The sequence below is a fragment of the Odontesthes bonariensis genome, chromosome 24 (genome assembly GCF_027942865.1).
Source record: "Odontesthes bonariensis isolate fOdoBon6 chromosome 24, fOdoBon6.hap1, whole genome shotgun sequence".
NCBI lineage: Eukaryota > Metazoa > Chordata > Actinopteri > Atheriniformes > Atherinopsidae > Odontesthes > Odontesthes bonariensis.
The window spans coordinates 16,795,103-16,819,002 of NC_134529.1; the positions used below are offsets into that span (position 1 = coordinate 16,795,103).

General features: G+C 40.8%; 1 protein-coding gene across 2 annotated transcripts; it reads right to left on the bottom strand.

Annotated features, from left to right (window-relative positions):
- Window positions 1–4,752: 4,752 nt before the first annotated feature.
- Window positions 4,753–21,646, bottom strand: vegfab (vascular endothelial growth factor Ab). Of its 2 annotated transcripts, XM_075459723.1 has the most exons (8): window positions 20,889–21,646; window positions 18,807–18,849; window positions 17,586–17,782; window positions 16,291–16,367; window positions 13,427–13,459; window positions 10,064–10,138; window positions 8,350–8,493; window positions 4,753–6,428 (listed from the first exon to the last, which is right to left on the bottom strand). In XM_075459723.1, exons 1-8 carry the CDS (start codon window positions 20,940–20,942, stop codon window positions 6,407–6,409), a joined length of 645 nt encoding a protein of 214 aa, XP_075315838.1. In that variant the 5' UTR covers window positions 20,943–21,646; the 3' UTR covers window positions 4,753–6,406. The 2 variants fall into 2 exon arrangements, with proteins under 2 accessions (XP_075315838.1, XP_075315839.1); XM_075459724.1 differs by lacking the exon at window positions 10,064–10,138 and having other exon boundaries at window positions 20,889–21,614.
- Window positions 21,647–23,900: the final 2,254 nt, after the last annotated feature.

The following is a 23,900-nucleotide window of genomic DNA, read 5'->3' on the forward strand; positions in this document are numbered from 1 at the left end:
AGAAACGCTTTAAAACACTAGTCATAAAGACCAACAATTTGCTTGTCTGAGCTCTACACTTAAAGGGCCCTGAATAAGGGGCAGCGCCCAGAAACCACAGGACTGACAAAAAAGCTTTGGCGCTGCAGTTAATGTTGCCGCTGTGTCACAGTTTCACTCTGGAAAAGGCCCAAGGACAATTACTTTTGAATGATAAATCAGGATGTTTGGTCTCTGTTTTACACAGAATTACATTTTTTAACACACCAAAAATATCCAGAAAAAGCTTTTCCACTTATGTAACACATGCCAGTGGTGTAGATGGTCTTCAAATGTGGTCCAATACACAATTATGTTAAAAAGAATTCAACAGTAACATGGCCTTATATTGCCAAGTAAACTGTCAGAAACATAGTTTGAACCTTTTTTTTTTAACAAAAATAAGTACATAGGAAATGATTTTCAGTGTGCACACTGACCAACAACTGAAATGAACTTAATCTTGATGTTAGTATGTTCACCACTGTGTTACATCAGCCTCTGTTTCAGTTACACTTTTTAATTGCAGGGGACCTGTTGAAGTTTTGGGCTATTCTGAGCTCGAAGTAAAGGTGTAGCTGGAGAGATATTTAGAAAAACCCTGAGTGGCCTTGAGTGGAATTGCCAGAAAATGTTCAGAGACACGGCAGTCCTATCAAGAGTAATTTCTTTCACTATACGTCATATGTTTTGGCACTGATCTGCCCCTTTGCGATACCAGTGGGAGTTTCTGCGTCTATTCACTTTAAGGGGAGAAGATAACAAGCACAAATTCTGCCTGATTTTCTCACTGCACATTCACCGAAATTCCTATTCTATTCAATGCCACATTCTAAACATGACACTAATTGGACATTTTGTTGACATACAAATAAGGAAAAAGATAACTTTGTTCAAAACCTGTCTATGTTACCCAAGATGTCCGATCTGGCAACACAGATATCCCGGAAAATCAAGGAAAATACACAAATATGATGCAAATTTAACCTACAAACTAGCTGAATAAATAAATGTTTTGACATTCACTTTTAAGCCAACTTGCTTCTACCAATAAAATCATACGGTGCACATCCCAATATATTCTCAATCGACCACACAAGGTTCACAATACAGTGATCACACCTGATTTAAGTTCCACTCCCACTGTAAATTTTGAAGTTTTTGTCATCAAAAATATTTTGGTATTACTGTACACCTTTTTCATCATTCTGTGAATCTATTAATATGCTATTCTAGCCACACCCAAATCTCTGTCCTGCAGCAAAATACATTACCTGCCTTGTCTACGTTATACAACGGCCAATTTAACATTTGGTTAATTTATTCATAAATGTTCGAATCAATTTTCAAAAAGATTAAGATTGATTATACAAAGCCATATCCAGTGAAAGTATCAGAATGTTCATGTATTCTCTTCTCTTTTTATTGTGTATATGAAAAAGCAGCTGCTTGGCCAGCCGCAGGCCTTTTGAGAGACTCACCATGTGAGTGCAGTAATTGTGAATGAGAGTGGGGCAGGCCTAAAACACGTTGAAAATATCAGTTAACATGGGAGCTTGACCTAAAGGTGTCACCTGCTTAAATGATTAGAATGAATGGTCCGAAAATCCTGTACTCTCTGGTATTTTTAATGGGGACACTACAGTGTCTTTGAATAAACTGAATCCTCTTCAGTTTTATGTAGTTTAACATATTTGGGCAAGAGATGAAAGCTTATACTGTAGAATCTGACTTGTGCTATCGCAGCCATAAACGGAGCATGTCAGGTCTGTCATTATCATAACAAACGAAGCAGTGTCACCTCTTTGCTTCTGCTTTCTTTGCCTAACTTGCACAAACTTGTCCTGTTGCTCATGCAGGCTTCTCACTATCAGTTTCTCACAGTGTGTGCAAATTAGTTGTAAAGCCTCATCAGACGAGTTGTCAGGATTGGTTCTTCCAAGATTTTATGCAGAACACTGTCTTATCTTGTCATTCTGATGCCAGCTTTACACACGGGGAGTGTTATGTGTGCTTGGCTTGTGTAATAAGTTTAATTTTGGCTCCCATGTTAACAGATGAGAGCATCCACACTGACTGTGTGAGACTTGTGTTTTAACTAGGGCTTGACCGGCCTAGCATCTAGAGGTTTGGTGTGTTGCCTGTGTTTTCATGAGCGTGATAAGTTTCATGGAAGCGTTTCTCATCAAAATAAACAGCAAAAATATTTGTTGGTCATCAAGTCCACCTAATAGCCACAAAAATACAAATTTAATCGTAATTTCAATGTGCAGGCAACATGTCACAGAAAGCAGAAATATAGCGTTCCTCTTATGATGATGAGTGATGATGATAGTATACTATCTTCACATTCCTAGTCATATCGACCATAGATTACACAAACTGTGTATTTATGGTCATTACTAGAGGCATATTGTGCTTTAAAACAGCTGTAGGTAGCTACTGTGTTGCAGCGCTGCCGCAGCTGAGTGGTCTGTGGTGTGGATACACACATGCAACGATGCAACAGTTCACCAAAGTATATGCAGCGCACACGCCATGTTCCCTGTGTAAAGCTGGCTTGAGACTGAAGGCGATGCTCATCATGTCCAAAGGAGAAATCCCCAGCTTTATCGTAGATAAAAGTAGTCTTGCAAGACATAAAAAAACATCTTCCAGGTTAAAACCAGGTTAACCAGGTTAAAAACATTTTAGCAAAGAAGACTTCAAGAGACCAAAGATCTTCATCATATCATTAATACAGCTTTCAATGTATCATTTTTGTCTTTTTGCACTGCTTGGGACTTCTGCATCGGCTCCATTTTTGACAGCAACTGACATCTAACTTTTATAAAATAAACCGATGTTAAATTGACACAGTTTAGTGAGCAAATTGGACAGGCCATGCTACATACTGGTCTCCTCGTAAATCACAGATTAGACGGTTTATGAAATTCTTTGGGGTGTTTTACCCAGTGAAGGGGCCCCCGCAATTATTTACAGGGATTATATGGTGTGCTTTATATTAAGGTATGCACATTAAGAGCATGAGTAAGGGAGAGCAGAGCTTTCACATAGCCGTATTAGCACCATGTAGGAGCTAATCTGGCAGCAAGTAATGGGGCTAAGAGGGGGCAAGTTTCAAAACAAACATGGCCAAAGATCTCAAAACCTCCACTTAATCTACATTCATTGGGGTTAGATTTGGTTCAGGCCCCTAGAGATCAGCTACTGCCTGTCACTACAACAAGTCACTCTGTAAAACTGCTCTTTGTCCTCTAATTTTTGGATTGAAGGCTGCCAGGTGACATGGTAATCTGGTAAAGCAGAGCAGTGAGGTAGCCCGGTTTCATAAGGTTTCAGTGATCAAGTTTGCTGTGTAAAAAGTGCCCAATGAAAGCAGTATGCCTAAAGTGCCAAGCTAAAAGAGACCGAGGGGAAGAAAAGGTTTTGTAAGGTTACAGGAAGTGCGGAACCAAAATTGGAAACATTTCGTGGGATCTCAGTTCCAGCTAATAGTTTTTAATTCCTACTAAAGTTCCTTCCTGGAAAACCCCTTGTGATTCAAATGGGCAGTCAAACCAGAATTTTCATCTCCTTCAGTAGAATTAAACAGGTGTTTGTAGCCTGAGGGGGAAGGATCAACTGCAAAATAATCCACCAGTTATGAGACATGCTGGATGATGATCAGAAAGGTTTTTTTAGAGGGATTTTTGTCATTCAGAGCCTGTTTGATGCTGAACAAACTCAGTGAGCAGAGCAGAGGGGATGTGGCATTGCTGCAGATGCCACTGAGTCAATGAAATGCGATCCTGGAAGGCTGGTTTACATCCTAGATTCACGATTCTGAAGGCTTATCAGAGGGCAGAATACTACAGAGTACAATAAAGAACTATGAGGAAGTGTTTCACACCGGTGTCAGGAGAGGTTCCCATGGCTATGATCATTATACAACGATTGTAACCTATTGCATCAGCACCGCCCCTGAAACAAGAGGGCGATTTTGCTGAAATTAATGAGTTGGCTGTACTTTTTCCGAAAGCGCAAATGTCAAAAGAGCGTATTGTACATTATATAATGCGCTGAAAATGCTAACCAAAGGTTAATGAGCATGCGATATAGATGAAATTATGTGTTCTAGTGTAATTATGTGCAGATATGGTCCAACTCAGCCTCTTGCCATAATTTAACCATACCGAGTAATTATTTGAGCCCAGCTATTTCTCTGAATATTAATCATATAATTGTCACTCTTTCTTTTCCCAAAACAAGCTTTTTAAAAGCCAGAGGTTTTCAGTCCACAGTTTTCAGAAGAAACATTTGGTTTGAATCACAAGCTTTGTTTTCATTATGCTAGTTGCACCCCCTTCTTCCATCTCTTTTAGTTATTTTTCTACTGTTGCAAAATTCTTTGAGAACACTAAATGTTATTTTTTCCTTATTAGTGACAAGAATAGTTTTCAGAACACTCTTGTTTTCCCTGCAGTCCTGAATCGGGTCTATAATTAGATTAAACAGATGAACTTACAGCTCACTTCGTCAAAGTGCCTGTTTATTCATTTGGCTGAATGTCTGTTGGTTATGAAAAGCGTGCAGGAACTTTTCTTATTTCTTTGCTCTAATTTTTCTTTTTTTTTTCCACATTACATTGCACAGAAATTCCAGTTAAATGTGTGAAAAATAGCTTGCTGCAAAAAAACATGAAGCTGCTTGCCTGCTTAAAATCTCATGGAAACACAGCATTCACAACACGGCAACCTTTTCCTTATTTTATATAAAAACAATATGATTTGAAAATAAATATGCTTTATGGTTTTACATAGACAGAGAAAACATAATAGTGGAGAAAAGACAAAGAGAACTAATAATGAAGGCTCTAAGACTGATGGCAGACAGGATGGAGATTGTTATCCAAATTGAAAATGGTGGTGGTGGTGTGGTAGTGTATGCTGAGCTGCTAGCAGTAGTTTATTTCTATTTGCATTTTGCACAACAGACAAAACACAGGTCTGTTACTTACTTAAATACTTAAATACAATTTACTAACACCTACATACAGATGTGCATATAGCAAATGCCGGTGAACACACATTCATTCTCACACACGCACGCACGCACACACACACACACACGCGCGCGCGAGAGAGAGCTCAAACGTTAAAACTCTACATGGCACCCACACCCTCAGATGACAGGGGTTGAGAAGGAGTTGTCATCGGTAAAAATGAACCATTTAGGGAATGTTAACAAATGTTTTTTTTCTCTTTTTTTTGTTTTGTAGAAAAGCACAGGAAGCCTCCATGCTGAAAGCAGCCATCAGTGACCTTATACATGAGGGAGAAAAGACAGCTACAGGTACATAACACAGCATACATAAATAGGACAAATTAAATATGTGGTGAAACGTGAATACTGTAAAATACTCTATAACATTATAAATTATCTAGAATGAGCTATGGCATAAAGGGATATTAAGTATTTACAAGTTTAGAGAAGATGTATGATCAATGGATTTTGTATTGAGTTAAACAGCAAAGAAAACTACTCTGACAATCCCCTCTCCTGAAAAAGGAAACAAAAAAAATAATTTATAAAGCACTCCAAAGATTTCTCAGTACATTATTTGAGGCACAGTTTTCAAATGGAATCAAACTACAGTATAGGATATTTCAGTGGTTTTCTTGTAGGACATAGCGAAACACTTAATGCTATACCGATGATCAGTATCCCTTTAAAAAATATATGGCACCACCATTCAAGAGTCCCCTTTAAAGGCGTCCGTGACGGTTTGTAAGTCCACGTCAGTCCCGTAAAGTCCTCAGAGGGAAGGAAGCGATATCAAGCAGAGGCAGTCCTCCATCTATTGTCCCGTTTATTCCTGCTGTTTTACTCCAAAAGCTTAAGCAGACGTCGGCCAACCAAAGTCCATCCATCAGTTCAGAAAGCAGAGCAAACCCATGTCCTCTTCAGTCTCACATGCTGTTTTAGAAGTTAAATATATCTGGAGGTTTTGCATGTTATGAGATACACAACCACAGTAGACTCATATCCAGTGAAGTAATTGCATACAATGAATTTTGACAATAAGACTACACCTGCGTTGCAAGCCTGTTAGAAATGCAAAACCACATGGCGACTACTGCGCTTTTAGTCAAATGATGGGTTTAGTTAGTTGTTTCTGTAGCAGCATAATAATTCTGTACTCTTTTTTTTTCTTTTATCATGGACTATATACACACAGATATACAGAGGGAGGAAACTTCAGTTCAGTCTTTCTCTTTGTTCTCTCTCAGTCCAAGGGGAATGCTTTCCAAAAAAGAAGAGCTCACGGTTCAAAGGTCAAAGTGCTGTGCTGTGAAATATCTCTAGAATATTCCTTCATCTTGTACATCTGGTGCTGCCACCTCTCTCATCTTCTCGGCTTGTCACATCTAAACGAGAGGAAAAGACAGAAGAAACAAAAAGAATCGTGAGAAAAAAGAAACATCGGCAGGAAAAAGGCAAAGCAAGATGTCCGCAGTCATGTTTTCTAGTTCTTGTGTCTTGCACGTGTACACAAATGAACCAGCTTTCAGGACTCGCTGCTATTTAGCGTGTCTCACACCTGCAGTAAGCTATTTGGAGCAACCATTGATAGTATATTGGATACAGCTACCATGATGACACCCACTGGTTTTTGGATTTCTGTTTGGAAGCCTGGATTCTGACACTGGCTGTGGCCTTTGTTTTTTTTCATAAGCAAAATATGACCATATTTGGACAAGAGCCCTCTTGTCCAAAGATTCAAACTAATTAGTCAGACATACCACAGCATATAATGGAATAATTTGAGAAAAAACAACAACCCACCAGCAACCTTTTAATCAACAGATAAAACCTTAGCTAATGACACCAAAATGACTCGAGAGAAAAATGTATTTTTTTAGTATTTCACGAGAGAAGTTGATTCTTTTGGAAATGGAGCCTGTTGTACCCAGAGTTGACACGGAGACATAGTAGGACATTTAAAAGATGGCTTTTGTGGATTCTCGTTTTGAGCTTACTGTCATTTGATCTGTTTTTGAATACACGAATGTGGTAAATTTACAAATGCATTAATCACAATATGAACTCTTCCTGGATTTAGCTACATTTGTAAGCAACTGAAGCATCAAAGTGCAAAAAAAACACTGCAGGTGTTTTTCCAGCATAGTATTCTGAATATTGTACATCATCATAATTGCTGCTCCTGTGAAATCATCCCCTCTTATTAATGTCATCTTTTAACTTCTTTAGTTGTAAACTGGGCTGTCCCAAAATGTGTCTATACTTTTCCATTTTCAGATCTTGCCAGAAGACAGGACTTAGATACAATAGCTTGAAGCAGTGGTAGTACTTTTAACAGTTTTTGTCACTTTATGACAGTGGACATGTAAAGATATTACAGGAAATAAGCATAGAGAGGGAGATGACATGCAACACAGGTGCACTGCTTAAATCTAACCCCTTGTTTCCACCGGATCAGGTCACGACACATTCAAGCTTCATCACCGGTGTTGGTGGCTGCCACTCTAAGGCAGAATTCACATGAATGCTATGTGGTAATGTGTTTGCTCGGCGAGCAAAGTGAAGCAACGGACCAAGAATTCAATTCGGCAAAGCAAAATGTCAGCACATTTAAACTGAATAAGAAGCAAGACTGACACCCAGCTAGGTGATGCTTGCATTTCCACCAGACACACCATGGTGTGTTCACAGGTCCTGGGACATCAAAAATGCACGACCCATCTTTTTCTGAAAGAAGCCATGTCAACCAGCACAGGCTAAATGAGCTGTACAAGAAGTTAGACTTGGGGACACCAAAGATAATCTGATATTTTTTTTATATAAAACGCCCAGAGCAGAATCAGCCATCACTACATGGATGTTACTGGCAAAATAAGGCCAAAGATCAACAAGCCAGAGGATTTTAAACCATGAATGAGAGGTTCAGCAGCTGAGAAACAAAAGATGTTATATGACAACCACAGATTACTGAATTGCTTTTTTTTTGGGTGGGGGGTGACAACAGCAGAGAGGCCAAGGTGTGAAAATTAACTGCAGGAGTTTTGGGAGTTGAAGGTTATGCCCAGCTTTGGAAAATGCTCCAAATGTAAAATGAAGCCGCGTGAAAGACCAAAGAAAACCGCTTTGGCAGCCGGGACGTGGCGTGACAACGTCCAGTGGAAACAAGGGGCAACAAGCGAACTATGGTAGCTGCTACAATAGTTGCAACACAGCGGAATTCTTAAGTTAGTTGTGTTAATGTAATCTAGATTTCCCAGTGAAACTTGGAAGGTCTAGTTTGAGTTTAGCTCTAGCAGTAATGCTTACTTGCAGGTCCTCTCGTTGAGCTCTAGCTGGCGTTTTTTACAGTATTCGTCTGTGTGTTTGCAGGTACACCGGCAGGTTGCAGGATCCTGCACAAACAAACTCTTTCTCTTCTCTTTGCAGTGATCACAACATGGCTCACAGACACTGGACAGACAGAGAGACAGACAGAGATGGGGAGGAAGAGGGAGAGGCAGATTATAACAGTGTACTATTACCACCGAAGATAGGTCGCTCTTAGGTCAACCCTTTCATATGCTGCAGTTTGCTTCTCCAAGTCACTGCAATGTTGCTCTGCACGTGACACTTGGGCAGCATTGCACACAGGTTCCCACAGAGCAGGCAAAAAAATTCAACCATTAAAATGACAACCCACCCCTATCCCTTCCACATTGATTGGACCACTTACAAACAACTTGGGTTAGACATGCAGTGAGCAAAGTTCTGCACCAGTTCATGCAACACAAAATGAAAAAAGTAGCTTTGAGCTGCAGGTTAATGACGGCTTATGGCACTCTTACAAAGGCTCAACTCCTGATAAAGAAGACTCAAGGGTCTGTTTGATGCACCGTTAAGAATATTTTCATTTTTATTGAATGAAAACTGAAGACTGTTTCCCACAGAGAGAACATGAGATTCAAAACAGAGGCTCAAAGTGATCTATATTACATTTCTTAACAAGGATAAAAGCTCACATATTCCACTGACATCTCAAAGTACAAATTACAAATGACCATACAGACAAGTATATGTTCACAGAATGAGCACTGAAGAAACATGAGGTCATCTTCATATTAGTTTAGAATAAAATACGCCTTATTCTTATGGTTTCAGACACAAAAGTAGGCAAACAAGGAAACAAAATCAGTACTTGCCAAAGAAAGAAAAGAAAAAAAAGAAAAAGGGGAATAGATAGCCATCACTCATATCTTCACATTACATAAAAAGTACCAGCATTAGGCACAGGAGAGCGAAAACCAGTTTTTAAAGATGAAAAGAACAAAGGGAGGCAAGGAGACGGGTACAAGACACAGCAAAGCAGCACAGACTCAACACTGAAGACAGGACCATGATTACAATCCTGGTGATCCCAGCACAGATACCAAACAGTATGAGCTGGCCTGCAAAGCCATGCTTGTGAATCTGTGATCTGTTTCCGTAGAAGGTTCGGGTTACAGCTAACAGCTGATCTGAGATCTGTTTATCCCAGCTACTTTAAACATGTCCATTATCAAATCATACAGCTAGCTATCAGGCAAGATACAATTTGAACCCCAAGTTTCTGCTGTTGTATCTCATCCCAATCATTGGTCCAGTCTCATCCATAAGGGGGTTACATTCTTACAAACATTGTGCTGAGATTAGTTGGTGAATTTGAGAGGCTGAGATGGGTTATGGTTCATTTCTTGCAAGGTGGAATATGGCAAACTTTGCAAACCTTTCTAGGTTATTGTTATATAAAATTTTGCAGAGGATACATATGCAACAGTCCCCGTCAGATGGGCCAGCTTAGACACTAATTCTTCTCAATGTGTAGAGCATGGCTGACGACACAAAGTTAGGACAATACACGGAAGCGACATGCTAATTGATATGGTTGACGAGTAAATTAAATGGTACAAATTAAAAGGGGCAAAAGAGCTCCTCCCAAATTAGCTTAATTATGAGAAGTGCAACACTCAGGTGCAGGTAGGTGGAGAAGGCGGAGCTGACATACGCATCATGAATTGTTTTGTCACGGTTTTTCTTTCGCTTTCTCTTTAGGCCTTTACCCTTGCCTTTCCGGGATTTTCTGCAAGAGAAAGAGGACAACAACGCAGAGAGATGCCTCAGAGACTGACGAGAGAAATGGACTGATACGTTAACATCGTAAACTGGTGACAGCTTTAGCCAACATTGGGTATCTTTTTTTTTTCCATCAATCAAAGCACTTAGTCATTCAAAAAAGGTTTATTTATTAGATTTTTAAACTTTTTTGTAACTGACTCCTGTGGTATCATAACTTCATGTCAAATATATGCACGTGTGGCTGATATCCACAGGCTTTCAGTGATATGTATTTAAAGAATACAGCGGAAAATATAAATAACAATAGTTTAAATTAACAAAAAAAAAAAGAAACAATGAAACAAGCAAGAGACAACACCCAGAGTTATCCTACTTTTTTTTGAATATGATGAAAATCGCATGATCAAAAATCACTTCATTGCCCGAGTTGGGTTCAAAGGACTTTTTTCAAAAAGATTGTTTCATGAGTCAGTACAATGACTCTGCAGAGAGTGAAACCAATTAGAAGTGTGAGGCTCGTCATGGGTGGAAATTTCCCAGATGAATCAAGGACAAAAGACTTGGACTTCACCAAAACTGCATCTTTCAACATATCTGGGTCAACTCTTTAGAGCTGATTGAATTTGTTTCGGAGAGGAGTACAATGAGAACAAACAGAAGTGTGCTCATGAAGCGTACACAAGGGGTTCGATGCATAAACGATGTGTGCGCGCAACAAGCATGCGTACTCCTTTTCCTGCACGTAAGCAATTATTTGGAAAAGAAGAATGTCCAGTGGCAATGTGCACACTTTACACGTTTGAGTCCTCAAAAAAATTAAAGATTTTTGGTACTAACATAATTTTTTAAGTGCAAATGATTAATTCAAGGAGTGCATGCTATATTCACTTGCTGGTGCGTCAAGTTTTACAGTGATTTCGATTTACATATATAAAAGAGCACACATGGTTACAAATATTACAAATATTTTGCACAATTCTGCCATTGTGCAGTTTAAGTTAAGAATCTATACACAGTGTTATGCATCTGGCCCCTGGTGTTTCACATTTGCAGGGTGGAGTTACCACAAAACTTTGGCCCCTTAAGGTATTACTAACGTTTCAATCAAACACAATAGCAAAAACATTCATGAGTCTATATTTTGTATGTCTAGTGCATGTACAATACATTAATTTAGACTTTTACAAGAAGAAGATAGTTTTTCTACCTTTAAATATTACAATTTACCACCATAATAAGCCAGTTTCTGGTCCAAGCTTTGGAGCAGAAATGGAAATAGTGTGATCAACATTTGGGCAGCACATCAAAGGGTCAGACCAAGTCCCATGAACTCAGAGCTGTCCACAGTCCGTGTGATCTTACGTTACTCCATTATGAAATTCAGCTTTTTTTCCAAAATGTATTACGCGGCAGCAGGTTCGATTTCAAAAACAAAAGTATGAATGTCCTTGCTCTTTTGAAAGTCTGCTCTCTGAGAGATTTCCTCAAGAAAAATAAATTCCTATTCAAGTTTTGCTGCACAGGCTGCAGAACTCGATGGTGCAGTCTTTCGGAAGTTTGCAAATCGGCGCCTCATTTGAATGAACCTCATTTAATTGCTCCTTCCACCTGTCCATTAAATTACCACACAGATGGGCAAGGCAGATTTCAGTATCAAAACAGTGTCATGGTTTTTCTGCAGCCATGCCGGTGGCTCAGTTAAGTTGATGCTTAAGTACAGCAGCGCTTTGAATTATGCGCTTCTATTAGCATGATGATGTCCAGCAGCAATCATATTTAATGTTCAGCATTTTGGTTTAGTGTGTTAGCATGCTAGAAAATTGCTAACTGGTAATACTAAGGCTGGTGGGAATATTGTTATTTAATCACAAATCAAAGCATTTTTTAGCTGATGATGGCTTTTTTAATGAGAGGTCAGGAGATCAAGTTACTATAATTCATCCTCTGCAGGATGTGATTGTGTATCCAAATGTCTTGGCGAGTGTAAACCCCAACCATTTGTTCAGATTTTTCACCATGAGCCACAAATGTGAACCTCACTCCAACATTAGAGGAGAAGTCCTCTGAGTACCACGAGTGTCGAAGGGAATTAAATCCAGTAGCTTTTCAGTCTGGACAAAGTGGTGGACTGACTGACAAACTAATGACAGAACTGCACTGCTGCCCCAACAGTCAGTGTGCTAGCACGGCTAAAAAGTGGTATGTTTTGACATTTCAAGGAGAAAGCTCTGTATCCGTATCACAGAAAAACATACAGAATGTGGAAGTCCCAAATGGATTTAAGTCAGACACCAAACACCAACTGATCCACGGAGCAGGATGTGTGTAAATGTAAAGACTTCCTCTTAATGTTCAGAGATCAGGCCAGTTTCTCTGAGGACATTGACAGTTAACAAGTTTCACAACCGCAGCAGGATGACTCACACTGACAGCCTCGGAGACCTCTTGAGAGGTTAGCAGTCGGTGATAACACTAACATGGACATACGAAAGCTTCAGAAACAGAAGTTGAATGACCTCAGGACCATCACTTTGTAGAAGCACGCCACCAAAGCCAGACTCATAAACAGTTGAGACAAGGTTAAAGAGAAGGTCTCAAAGCTGAGCCTTATCTATATGACAGACGACCTGACATAAAACCAAAATACAACCGACAACAACAACCCCACCATGGAAAAATATTAACGACTACTCACATTTGGGGGATTAAAGACCTTTAACAACCCTTATAACACTGGATCTTGTTGTGTGGGAAGGGAGGATCACTCAAGCAAGGAACACGAACAGCAAAGTTTAACAGCACTTTAAAAACACTTATCTATATCTGAGCAATAAGAAACAGGAGTAACCAAAGTTCAGTGGGACGTCAACAGGTGAGACAAAAGGAGAGGAATGTAAAGAAGAGATAGAAAAGAGAGGGCAATGAACTCATCAAATGTCACTCTTTCACCTGATGATTTGGTTGGTATTCCCCATGTCTATCAATTGAACACAGCATGCTAATCCATGCTATATATATGAGATGATCAAATATAGCTTGTCCACTGAGGTTTTAATGAAATATTACGCAGTGTTGGGAGTGAATTTGTGAGCGACCATGTGAAAGGATGATCTGAGACTGAAGAACAATGAGTGAGAAAATAACAGGTGGATCAATTAGAGTGTGGACCAGAAGGCTGAGAGATGTAGACGACTGAGAGTGAGTTTATTTGCACAGCAATATCAAATCTCAAGTCCCCATTGTCCCCCCATAATATCCCAAATCTCCATGCAGAAAGAGCTGCTGTACTCACTTTTCTTTCTGTTCTTTCATCTCTGTCCTTAATCTGAAAGGCAGGAACAAAACAACATGACATTAGATCACAGCATTCCAGCTGTTTCTTGGTAAACAGATTATGTATCAAGACCATCAGAGACTACAGGCTGACATTAATATTCTCAAATCATGTTATGTCATTGTCCTTTACCAGAAACTCTCTCTCACTTCTAAATGCCTGGCTTAGTAAATGAAAACGGAGTGGTTGGGAAATAATGCAGTGAACACACTCAATACACAGGGACACAGAGGGGTGTGTTCATTGATGGATGCAGGCATACAAACACGTCTACAATAGGAAGCTGTCAGATTCGTTTCACTTCTTGTCAATGTGACAACTCTTGCCAATAAGTGAGTGTGGAGCAATAAATCTGCTGGCACACTCTGCAGGCGACAGATTGCCAATAGTGTTGGGAAACAATATTTCTCTCATGATGAACTTGGACTCATGGCCAAGTTTCTATTTGACTGGCTGGTGAAACATTCCTTCTGACCGTCAGCATGTTGAATAAAGCATAAAGCTAAAAGTGACTGATATCTCCTGTTCCAAACACACTTTTGCATCTGAAGACTTCTCATAGGCCATTATCATATATAGCATGTTCAGGTAATAAATTCTCAGTTGCAGGCTAAAAAGCCGCATTATATAATAGTTAAAATGAAGTACTTGTAAATACAGAATGTACTAAAATATTTACTATACAGGCAAAGTGGCTGCTTTAAAGTTTCACTGGATAATTGCTACGAGCCGGGTTTGAGTTCTCTAGCAAAGCAAATCTGAAATGCAAGACATTAATAACTAGTTTGAAGTGATTAAACTAGGCCGTCGTGTAGACTGAGGGTGGTGGTACAGACTGTGCTGATAGTGGTTGTAATTCAGTAGAGTAAGAAGATGTTCTAAGAAGAAACAAACCTTGGGGAGAAAAAAGAAAAACAACAGCTGTGGTGGACATCCACATGTGGAAAGCAATGAGAGCTCTTCTTCAGGAATGACTTTCATCTCTGGAAATGTCCGAAATATTATATCCTATCTGGACATTGCTGTTCAGTCATGTCAGTTTTTTTGTTTGCTGGCTTGACCAGAAATGCCATTTTAACCTTGGCTGGTTTATTTATAGGCTAAAATCACTTCAAGCAAATAGTTCATTTATTTTTTTTTTTTGCATATTCACGAAATTTTTTCAAATTTGTGCCTCTTCCATTCACTTTTTCTTAGATTTTCTAAACGCTTATCAAAAAACGGCAATGGAAACGCAACTGTTAATGCCCTTTAGCAGCTTTAAAAATGAATCATTTGGTACGTTTTTTCTAAATATAAGCCATGCTTTTATTTGGAGTCGCCATTGTCAATCCATGAAATGCATTAGTACAAAAGAATATCATGGATAACAGTCTCACTTGATATTGTTCACTCTGCTGCTGTTGTATCAACTATTATTATACTGTATTATTAGGTATAGTTGTGTTGCTGAGGGCAGTAACAGCATTAAATTAGAGGAACATTCCTTTTAAAGTCAGAGGTCTCACTGCAAAGGAAGTTTGAAATTTTAACAAACTGCGCAAAAAGGAGGGGGGGGGGGACAACTGAGCAACCTAAACTTGGCCCCCTGTCAGCACTGTCGTCCCGGAAATGTTTGTTTTCTTTTTTCATCTTCCAGTAACGAGGGAGAATGACGCGCGTAACCTCTGAACTGCTGCGTTACAGCAGAGATCTTCACCACCATAATGATCTCAATATGACAAAAAACTACAGATTTCAGCAGCAGCCCAATAGGGAATACTACTCAAGCTCAAGAGCAGGTGACAGGTCTGTTAATGATTAGCTTGGGTAGGGTCATGATTATTTCAAGATGATGCTGCTTCCTTCACTTTGGGACACATTCAAGTTTTACTGAGCCAATAAAATGATTAAAACATTTGAGCAAATATTTTTGTTTTGAAACTACATTTAGTTAACTACATGAACTTTAGTTAAAAGGTCACCTTACAGTAGGTTTATCGACTTCAGACGAAGCAGTTAAAGCTTACTTATGTGCTTAAGTTAACAATGCTCATGATATCAAATGAAATACTATCAGCCCCTTTGAATCCAATTGCAGCAGTTAAAGAGGGACAGCTTGCCCTGACAGGGAATCAAACTCCTGATACCCTACACCATCCATACGTACTGGGTGGTGGAGAGATGATGGTATCGCCTTTCAGACAAAACTCAGAGGATTTAACTCCCAGAGAGCGTAAACTTTCCCTGATTAGCAACTCGAATAAGACATGCAAAGAGTTTTTCACTTCACTAAAGAATATGAATTTTTTTTTTTTTAACAATAGTGCACTAAATTGAGCCACTTTTACTTGACAGCACTTGATTCTGAATGTGGACAAGTCTGTTTCCTCTGAACATATCTTTTAATGCAGGAAGTCACCTGACTGACAGAGGGCAATAAATAGAAGTCAAATGACTTCTGGGAAATTGATAACAAGGGCAATCACACCTGTGGTATGCAGTTACAGGAAGGACCTGTGCATACCGTAATGCCTGTGCTATGCTATGGAATGAGGATGAATTCAAAACACGGAGAACGTCTACCGCGATATGTTTAAACCTGCTTCGGACTTTTTTAAAAACAAAGAAAGAAAAAAATCAACCCAGTGAAAGAAACCAAGATAAGATATGAATCTATGTGATTGCATCTGTTGAATGTGTCAGGGACAAGCTGAAAACAATAACTTTACATGGCATGTTTGTCCAATCTCTGCTCTGCTACACAATGGTGCAGTGATTTGCTTTTCAGTGGTGTGTTTGTGTGTGTGTGCGTACAAGAATGTGTGTTAGAGGTTTCTTACCTACACTCACATGCGCTGTGTTCTGTAAAACTCATGAAAATATCATTTTGTTGCCTTGTGGGTTTTAGTCTTTTAATCTGTAAAAAAAAAAAGAAAAAAAAAGAGAGACATTTTCACAAGGAAGAAAAGTCACAACTTTCAAGTAGTATCATATTTATATGCATTTCAAATCCAGCTTTTTGCAAATTTACGATTTAAGGACTTAGGCTACGGCTACACGAAAACGAAACGAGGTTTTTTTTGAAAACGGGTACGAAAATTCTTGCGACCACACGGAAACGCGCTGCTGTCCAGACGAGAACGATGAAACGATGCAGTACACACGCCACTGTGTCACGCCACGCTGTGAGACAATAGAGAGGTGTTAAAATTGGCTCACAGCGTCAACGTGTGACTGACGCAAAAACGTTTTCGCTGTAACAATGGAAACGAAACGAGGCCGTTTTCAAACTTTCCCACTCTGGAACCCGTTTTCAAAAACTATCGTTTTGGGGTAGTGGGAACGCCGGCTCCGTGTGGCCGCGACAGCGAAACGATAAGAAAAAGTATCGTTTACAGTGAAAAACGTTTCCGTGTAGCCGCAGCCTTAGTTTCAGTTTCGTATGTGCTGGCTTCAGGTGAGGTAGGAGTTCCTGTAAAGTTTTTTGTGCCCTGATCCTCGGATGATTAGATGGTTCAAGGCCATTTGGCCAATCAGGAGCTGGAAGGTGCCAACTCCTGATCAGCCGAGAACCTCTACTTTAGCTAATCATGTGTGAGCAGAGGAGGAGGGAGAGGGGGTTGAAAATAACCAACTCTATCAAAATGGAAAAAGTGAAATGTTTTGAGTGAGAATGACATGTTTCAGCTTTAATGGAGTAAACTTAAAATGTTTAACATGCTGTTATGTCACAGAAAAGTAATTTGGAATTTTCAAGGGATCTTTGTTCCTCATTTGACATGTTTAATCACATTAAAGGCAGATATTCCAAATTATTTCCCGATTAGTAATAGGAATCATTCAAACAGACTTTCAAAAGGGCCAATATTGAAACTTGAAATGGGGGTTCTTTGCTGGAAATCCAAATCTCCCACCTAAGCACCCTTTAGCCACATACACTTGGAAAGACCAAGTTCTTCTGATAAGGGACACTTTGGCCCTTCTAGTGTGACATTTAGGAAAAGAAAAATAAAGTATTTATGTGTTCAGTTAAGGAACACACATATCCCGTAGGTCATTTTTAAAATGAGAAAAAAACAAGAAAGAAAATATCAGTCTAACATTAAATATTACTGTTGTAAATAACACTGCTGACCTCCATTGTAATGTTATAGCTGGCTGTTGGTGTGCACTGCAGCATCTCGTCGCTGCAACAGCCGGCACAGCGCTTCAACACCACACAGGATGGGATGAAGATGTGCTCCACCTCGTCCGGGTACTCCTGCAGAATCTCCACCAGCAGCTCTCGAGGCTGACACAAACTCTTGTTGTACACCTCCATTAAAGGGATCACTGGGAGACAGAGTCACAGAGAACCGAGTTATAAAATGGCAGTGGAGCTCCATTTTGTATGAATGACTCTTGAACACAGCAATCCTGTGACCTCGACACACACCTAAACAGAGATTTGAATCAAATATTGGTAGGCATGCAAAAGACTTAAAAGAGGGTAAACATACACATACATACACAAGTTTTATTCCTATTGTTCCATTCAAAAGCACTTGGTTTACATAAGAAAACAAAGACTGGCCTACTTTAACAAACACTTACATCATTTATCTTTGACATTAGCAAGTTATTTACCTATATATCTATCTTGACCCCATCTGCTGGACAAAAACTTGACTGTCACCCCATTTTTATAGCTCTGCCTTGTCATTCACTTTGTTTGCAGTTACAAAGAAAACAGCCTGTAGTCTGCTTTTTCACCTTAAGTCTACTCCCCCCCCCCCAAACATCTCCATCTTTGCAGGAGTTCTGCTCTTGAGAAAGATATTAGCACACAGACTTGACAACACCTCTGAAACATCACTGAGGCCACGGGTGAGCCTGGAACAACCCCAGCCTGACAGGCCTCTGGGAAGCCAAACCAAACATGACTGTGCCTGAGCAATATCAAAAACCTCAGCTTATGATTGTCCAAATTAGATTGGGCAATGCTGGGATTGTGCAAAAAATGAAATTGTGGGCCAAGACAGTGACATTCCATTCTATAAAGGAGTCTGGTGACCATAACATTTCCCAAGCTTAACCTCAAATAAAGCAGAATGCTGCTCAGGGTGAACACATCTAGTGGATGACATTTAAGGGTGAAACTGCTCCTATTTACAGTGAAAAAAAAATGTTTGGGGGTGTGGGGGGCAGATAAATCTCGGCAGGGTCAAGCTACAAAGACGTTCCACTAGAGGGCGATAATTTCCCTTTAATGTCAAGGTGAAATTCAAACCAGCCCTCTGTTTGGCTGTGTGCCAAGTACTGAACCCAGTGCAGACTCTATTCCCACGGTACCCACGGTACCCTGTGGGGCACCTACCGTCATGTGGACCTCTTTCTGTTTCCTTCGGTATGTGGGCACTCTGCAAGAGGGGGGGAAAAAAGTATGCCGTTAGTTAAAGTAGATTGTGCAAGAAGTCAGTAAAACCCTGCCCATGCCTTTACTTATCCAGTTGAGCAAAAGTTTATGTTTGCATTTGGACATTTCTGTTGACCATTGCCAAAATATGAAAACCACACTATGTATCTTATCTAAGTCTGCCCTGCACACTCCATAAGAGTCCACGACAGTCACATGTCGCCCCAAGTCCTACCAACATAAGTACTTGGGAAATAATGCAATATTTTTTCAAGTGTAGCCCATCTGTGAACTGGCATTTTCAAATCAAACAAAAATTCAGCCAAAATTTTAAACGAGTAAAGTCCAGTTCTGGACTTAACTTGCTAGTATGATAATAGCATACTATATACAGTGTAGAAGGCCTTATAAGGCCAAGTGTTTGAGCAAAGGTACAATGTGCCAAACGCGCCGACTCAAGTTCTGCCTCATCAGCGACGTGGCAAAACTTCACAAACTTGGTAATTGCTTTGTTGGTTTTGTTTTAGTTTCCAAACCTTTCATGTGTGGCTCTGCAGCCTCTAGGCAACCCGGATTAATAACCGTTGCCATTAAAACCCCTAAGAATGTCAGCCCACTCCTCACAGGGAGTAGCTGTCACCGCACCAGTGGGGCCACGGCATTTTGGGCAACTTTCCATTTGTTCGTTACGCACAAGGTTCTCTCGTTCCCCCACCTCCCTCTTACATACACTCTGTCTCCCTCTCCACTATTCACGCAGAAGCGCGCGCAACTCGCGCAATACTTCGCCAATATTGCATGAGACCCGCTCCTGTGGCACCGGCATGTGCTCAGCGAGTCGATGTTCTGAGGGAAGAAACTCGATTATATTCCTTAATGAAAAGTTAGAAGGGGGGGGGGGGGGGGGGGGCTTAAAAAGAGGTTTTGTACAAGCTCCACCCCCTTCTGGTGGCGTGAGAGGGTCCAACCTTGTGGTCTGAGAGACCCCAGCCCCCCAAAACACTAAGCTATATACTGTATTATTAATGGGTGGGTGTCACGCTGCCTTTTAATCCAGTGATGATATGTCGACTGATAAATGGACAGCTGAGGCGTCATCCTGATACCGTTTAGCGTTGATAAGGGGCCTCGGCTGTCTTTAAATCAGCCGATTATTTGAACGGACTGGTTACTAGACTCTGGAGAGGATCCATACTTTCTTAGGTGGGAGGAGGGGGGATGCTCGGATGAGGAAGTAGTAGCCTAAAACATCGGAGGTGGCAAAGGCTTCATTTAAAGTGACAAACTGTTGGAAATTATTTATTGAAGTCCAATCATGTCGCAGGAAAATACGCAGCCTCCTCCTGAGTGGTGTGCTGCTGTATTTCCCCCCCCCCCCCCCTTCACCTTGAAACCTTTGCTCAACGCCATACAGCACTTGATTAATGATTATATAGAAAACGATTACTACACGCTCTCGGAAGCCCATTAAAATGCTCTAGTCCAATTGATTCGTCTATCAAGTCGTAACTGGTTTGTTCTGAAAATTGTCGTTAAATTTCAGTTCTAAAAAACAAAACAAAAAACTAGCCTCTTCTTAGTCAAATCGTGAGAAGTCTAAAGAGCCGGGAGTGAACCTGCTCACATGTCCTGATTCAGAATGGAGCCACTGCGCCTTTAAAGCGTAATAATATCTCCAAGGTGGTTTTAGAGCAGGCCTGCGATCACCCAGCGTCAAACTTCACAACATTATTCTCTGTGGTTTTTTTTTGTTTGTTTGTTTTAAAATCATCGCTCATGCCAAATTTGTGGCACAAAAAAACACACGCACCACCCACGAGTATGTGGGTTCGGTTCATACGGTGTCAGCTTTGCGTAATGGCTGTTTAAATCTCCCAAAAGCCACTGCACACTTCAGCTTGTTTAAACACTAGCGGTGACCTAGACAGACGAAAGACAAGGACAAGCTACACATTAATGACTAGTGACTACATTTAGCCAAATGGAGATTGATTGATCTTTTTCTCCTTTTTAGGTCCCGTTCGCACTCAGGAACACACTCACCTTGACAGCTGACAGCGTCAAAAATAATAGTGTCAAACTGTCAATAAAGTTCATGGTGTTGGAAATCCAGTCCAAAAGGTAAGCGACGTTTCAAAACTCAAGCTGGCCGATGAGGCGATTTGTTCTTTAACATGAAGTTTACAACAACGTGCACAACGACAGAACAAGTGGACCGGCTAAAACTTCTTTAAATAAGGGGGTTTCATGTCAGGTCCATGCTGGTCCCAAGGTTGAAACGTACAATCCTTTTTTTTCTTTTTTTTTTTTCTTCCCCTTTTGGTTAATTCTTCCTTCTCAACTGTTGCCAATGCTTTTCAAGATATCCAAAAACACGAGAATCCAAGACGCACAACGTCTCACATAGTTCCGTAGCAGATCCTTATTTTCTTGAAAAGGAGTAGCAATCCACATTACAAGAATAATCCCATGCTTGTTGAGCCAGCCGTCTCCAAGTGTCTGTCCATTTCAAACTATAACGTGTAACTTTAACCCCAGGATGGCGTTGAGAGGGAGAGGGAGAGGGAGGGGAGAGAAAGGCGCGCTGACAGATAATCGTCCTGCTAAAGTTTTTTCTGATTGCTCTAAGTGTTTTATCCCTCTGTCATTGAACATAAAGCGGTTCTCTTCGCGGAGACAGAACTTGTCCTCTGTCTCGGTCTCACCATACTGCGACTATGTGGTGCTGACTCTACCGAGAGAGGTCCCGGACAGTGATGATTGGAGGATCAGAGGGTAGGTGTGTCCTTCGGGGGATGACACACAGCACGGCACACTCATCTAAAAGTCCTTTTTTTTTTTTTCCAGACAAAGTTTTACTCATTAAACGTTCACTCGTGACCATTTCGCTGGCTAATTCAGGAAAGAAAAGAGCAGCTGAGTTCAGACGTGCAGGTTTATTTGGATTTTGTTATTACGTTTGTGAGATTAAGGCATTCTGATGTCGTGATTGGGATGTTTTATGCTGTTCTCCCAGGCTGAGATCTCACCTACTGCTTCCCTGCATTTTCAATCACTCCCATCAGTTACATCATGTGCAGGATGCTGCTTTAAAAGCCATATGAAGGAAACGGCACAATTTATTAATATGCGAGAAAAGTGGTTGGGTTTATTAGTGCTGTGGATTTAATTTCCGCAACAAATAACCTATCTTTTTTGGCTGTGGGGGATCAATTACTGATGAGTCGCCCCCCCAAATAAATTCGATGTCTTCGCGAGTGTTGCAAATAGGCTATCTTTCAAAGAAAAGGTCAAATGCTCAGGCCGGGTTAATGAGCGCCACACCTTCTCATTTCCTCTTCCACCCGATGCGAGGCAAATATTTTCCAGTCTTGTGGCTATATCCCGTGTTGCGCCCCCCGTGTCCGAGAGGATTCCCAACTTGCAGAAGTCGGGGAGCTTGTGTGCCCGGACACGTAGCTTCGGCGACGGCGTGCGTGCGCCATGCAACGTTGCTGTCTACGAGTGATCCGCCACGCGCCTGTTAAGTCAGGAGTTTTTTTTTTCCTTTTCTCTTTTTTTTTCCCTGTTGGCGCATCTCACGCACACATTCGTGGAAAGCGCGTCGTGACTTCCTGCCTGTGTCAGTTCCTCGCAGAATGGATTTTCTGTGTGACGTCAAGAGAGGCCACCTGGTCGGTCGGCGCTGACCGCGGGCTCTTTGTCCTCCCGAGGACCAGCTGAGACATCACGGACAGGGCGAAAGAAAGCAAGGAAGGAGAAGAAATTGGACGCAGGGGGAGAAGGGTGTCTGTCTGGGATGAGAAAGAAGTCCCACTGCTCAGCTCCTTCATCACCACTCTGATTCTGTCCATAATGACAACAATGAAAAGATGAGTAACAAATTAACACACAACCTCCTCTAACCATCTTTGGGTGGCTGATGTCAGTGATGGACAGAGTACTCACATCGCTGACTGAGGTAAAAGTTAAACCAAACCCTAAAGTATTCGATTACATACATTTTGGTATTGGTTTATAGTTAGCTGAAAAGTACGAAAAATGTACCTACAATTTCTACTGCTGGCAGAATTGAAAGGGTTTTCCCATTTTTGCTGTTTAATAGGAGCCTAAAATAATATTGTTAATATTTGGCTGTAATAGTAAGAATAAGTAAAAGGCAATTGAATAGCTTTTAGAACTTACATAGCCTCAAATAGCTCCTGATTAGCATTTTCAAGCAATTCTTTTAAAAAGCAGCTGTCCAAATTCTCCTTTAATTGCTGTTTCTACATAATCTCATATCTGTATTGGACATACAGTATATAGTATAGTGGTGATGCCCTCTAATGGACCAACAGCCTACTGCAGGACAGAGTTTAGTCTACCTCCTGTGCTCACTGACAGATTGATAGACAATACAGAGCTGATAAGTGATTAAATACGGTGGCAGCTATGTGTCTGCCATATAGGGCTTGCCTTCTGCAATTCATACCTTGTCGTGCGTTTAGTGGTACAAGTGAGAGAGAGAGAGAAAAAAAAGACAGGCCAAACAATGGGGCGTTACAGTGCAGAGAAGTGAGGCATGATGAAGCAAGAAAGCAGAGACACAGAGTGAGTGATAGATAAGGAGAAAGACGGCTTTTATAGGAGGAGAGGGATTTGTGTAACCAGAGCAGGGCTGAGAGGAGTTCCTCAGTCTGGTCCACAGGTAAATTGAAGAATAACACACAGGTTCATTAACGGTGTCACTGAGCTGCTGTTTCTGCTGACTCAGTGTGTGCATTTGCCCGAGTGTATGTGTTTGCTCAAGTGGGCAAGGTTACAATGGACAACAGGGCACATGTGTACATCGCAGTTTGTGCTGACATATCTAAACACGCGCACTTTAATGAAGGCAGTTTCCTAAGTGTACAATAAGCAGCCTCCCCTGCATCGATCTGCACATTGACACAGCTTTGTAAACACTATTATGTGAGCAGGAAACCAGGGTGATTCCTGTCTGTGCTGTGGGGGACAGCAAGCATGCCCTAATCCTCCAGCAAACACTCCCAGGGCAGCTACTTTGTCAGAAAT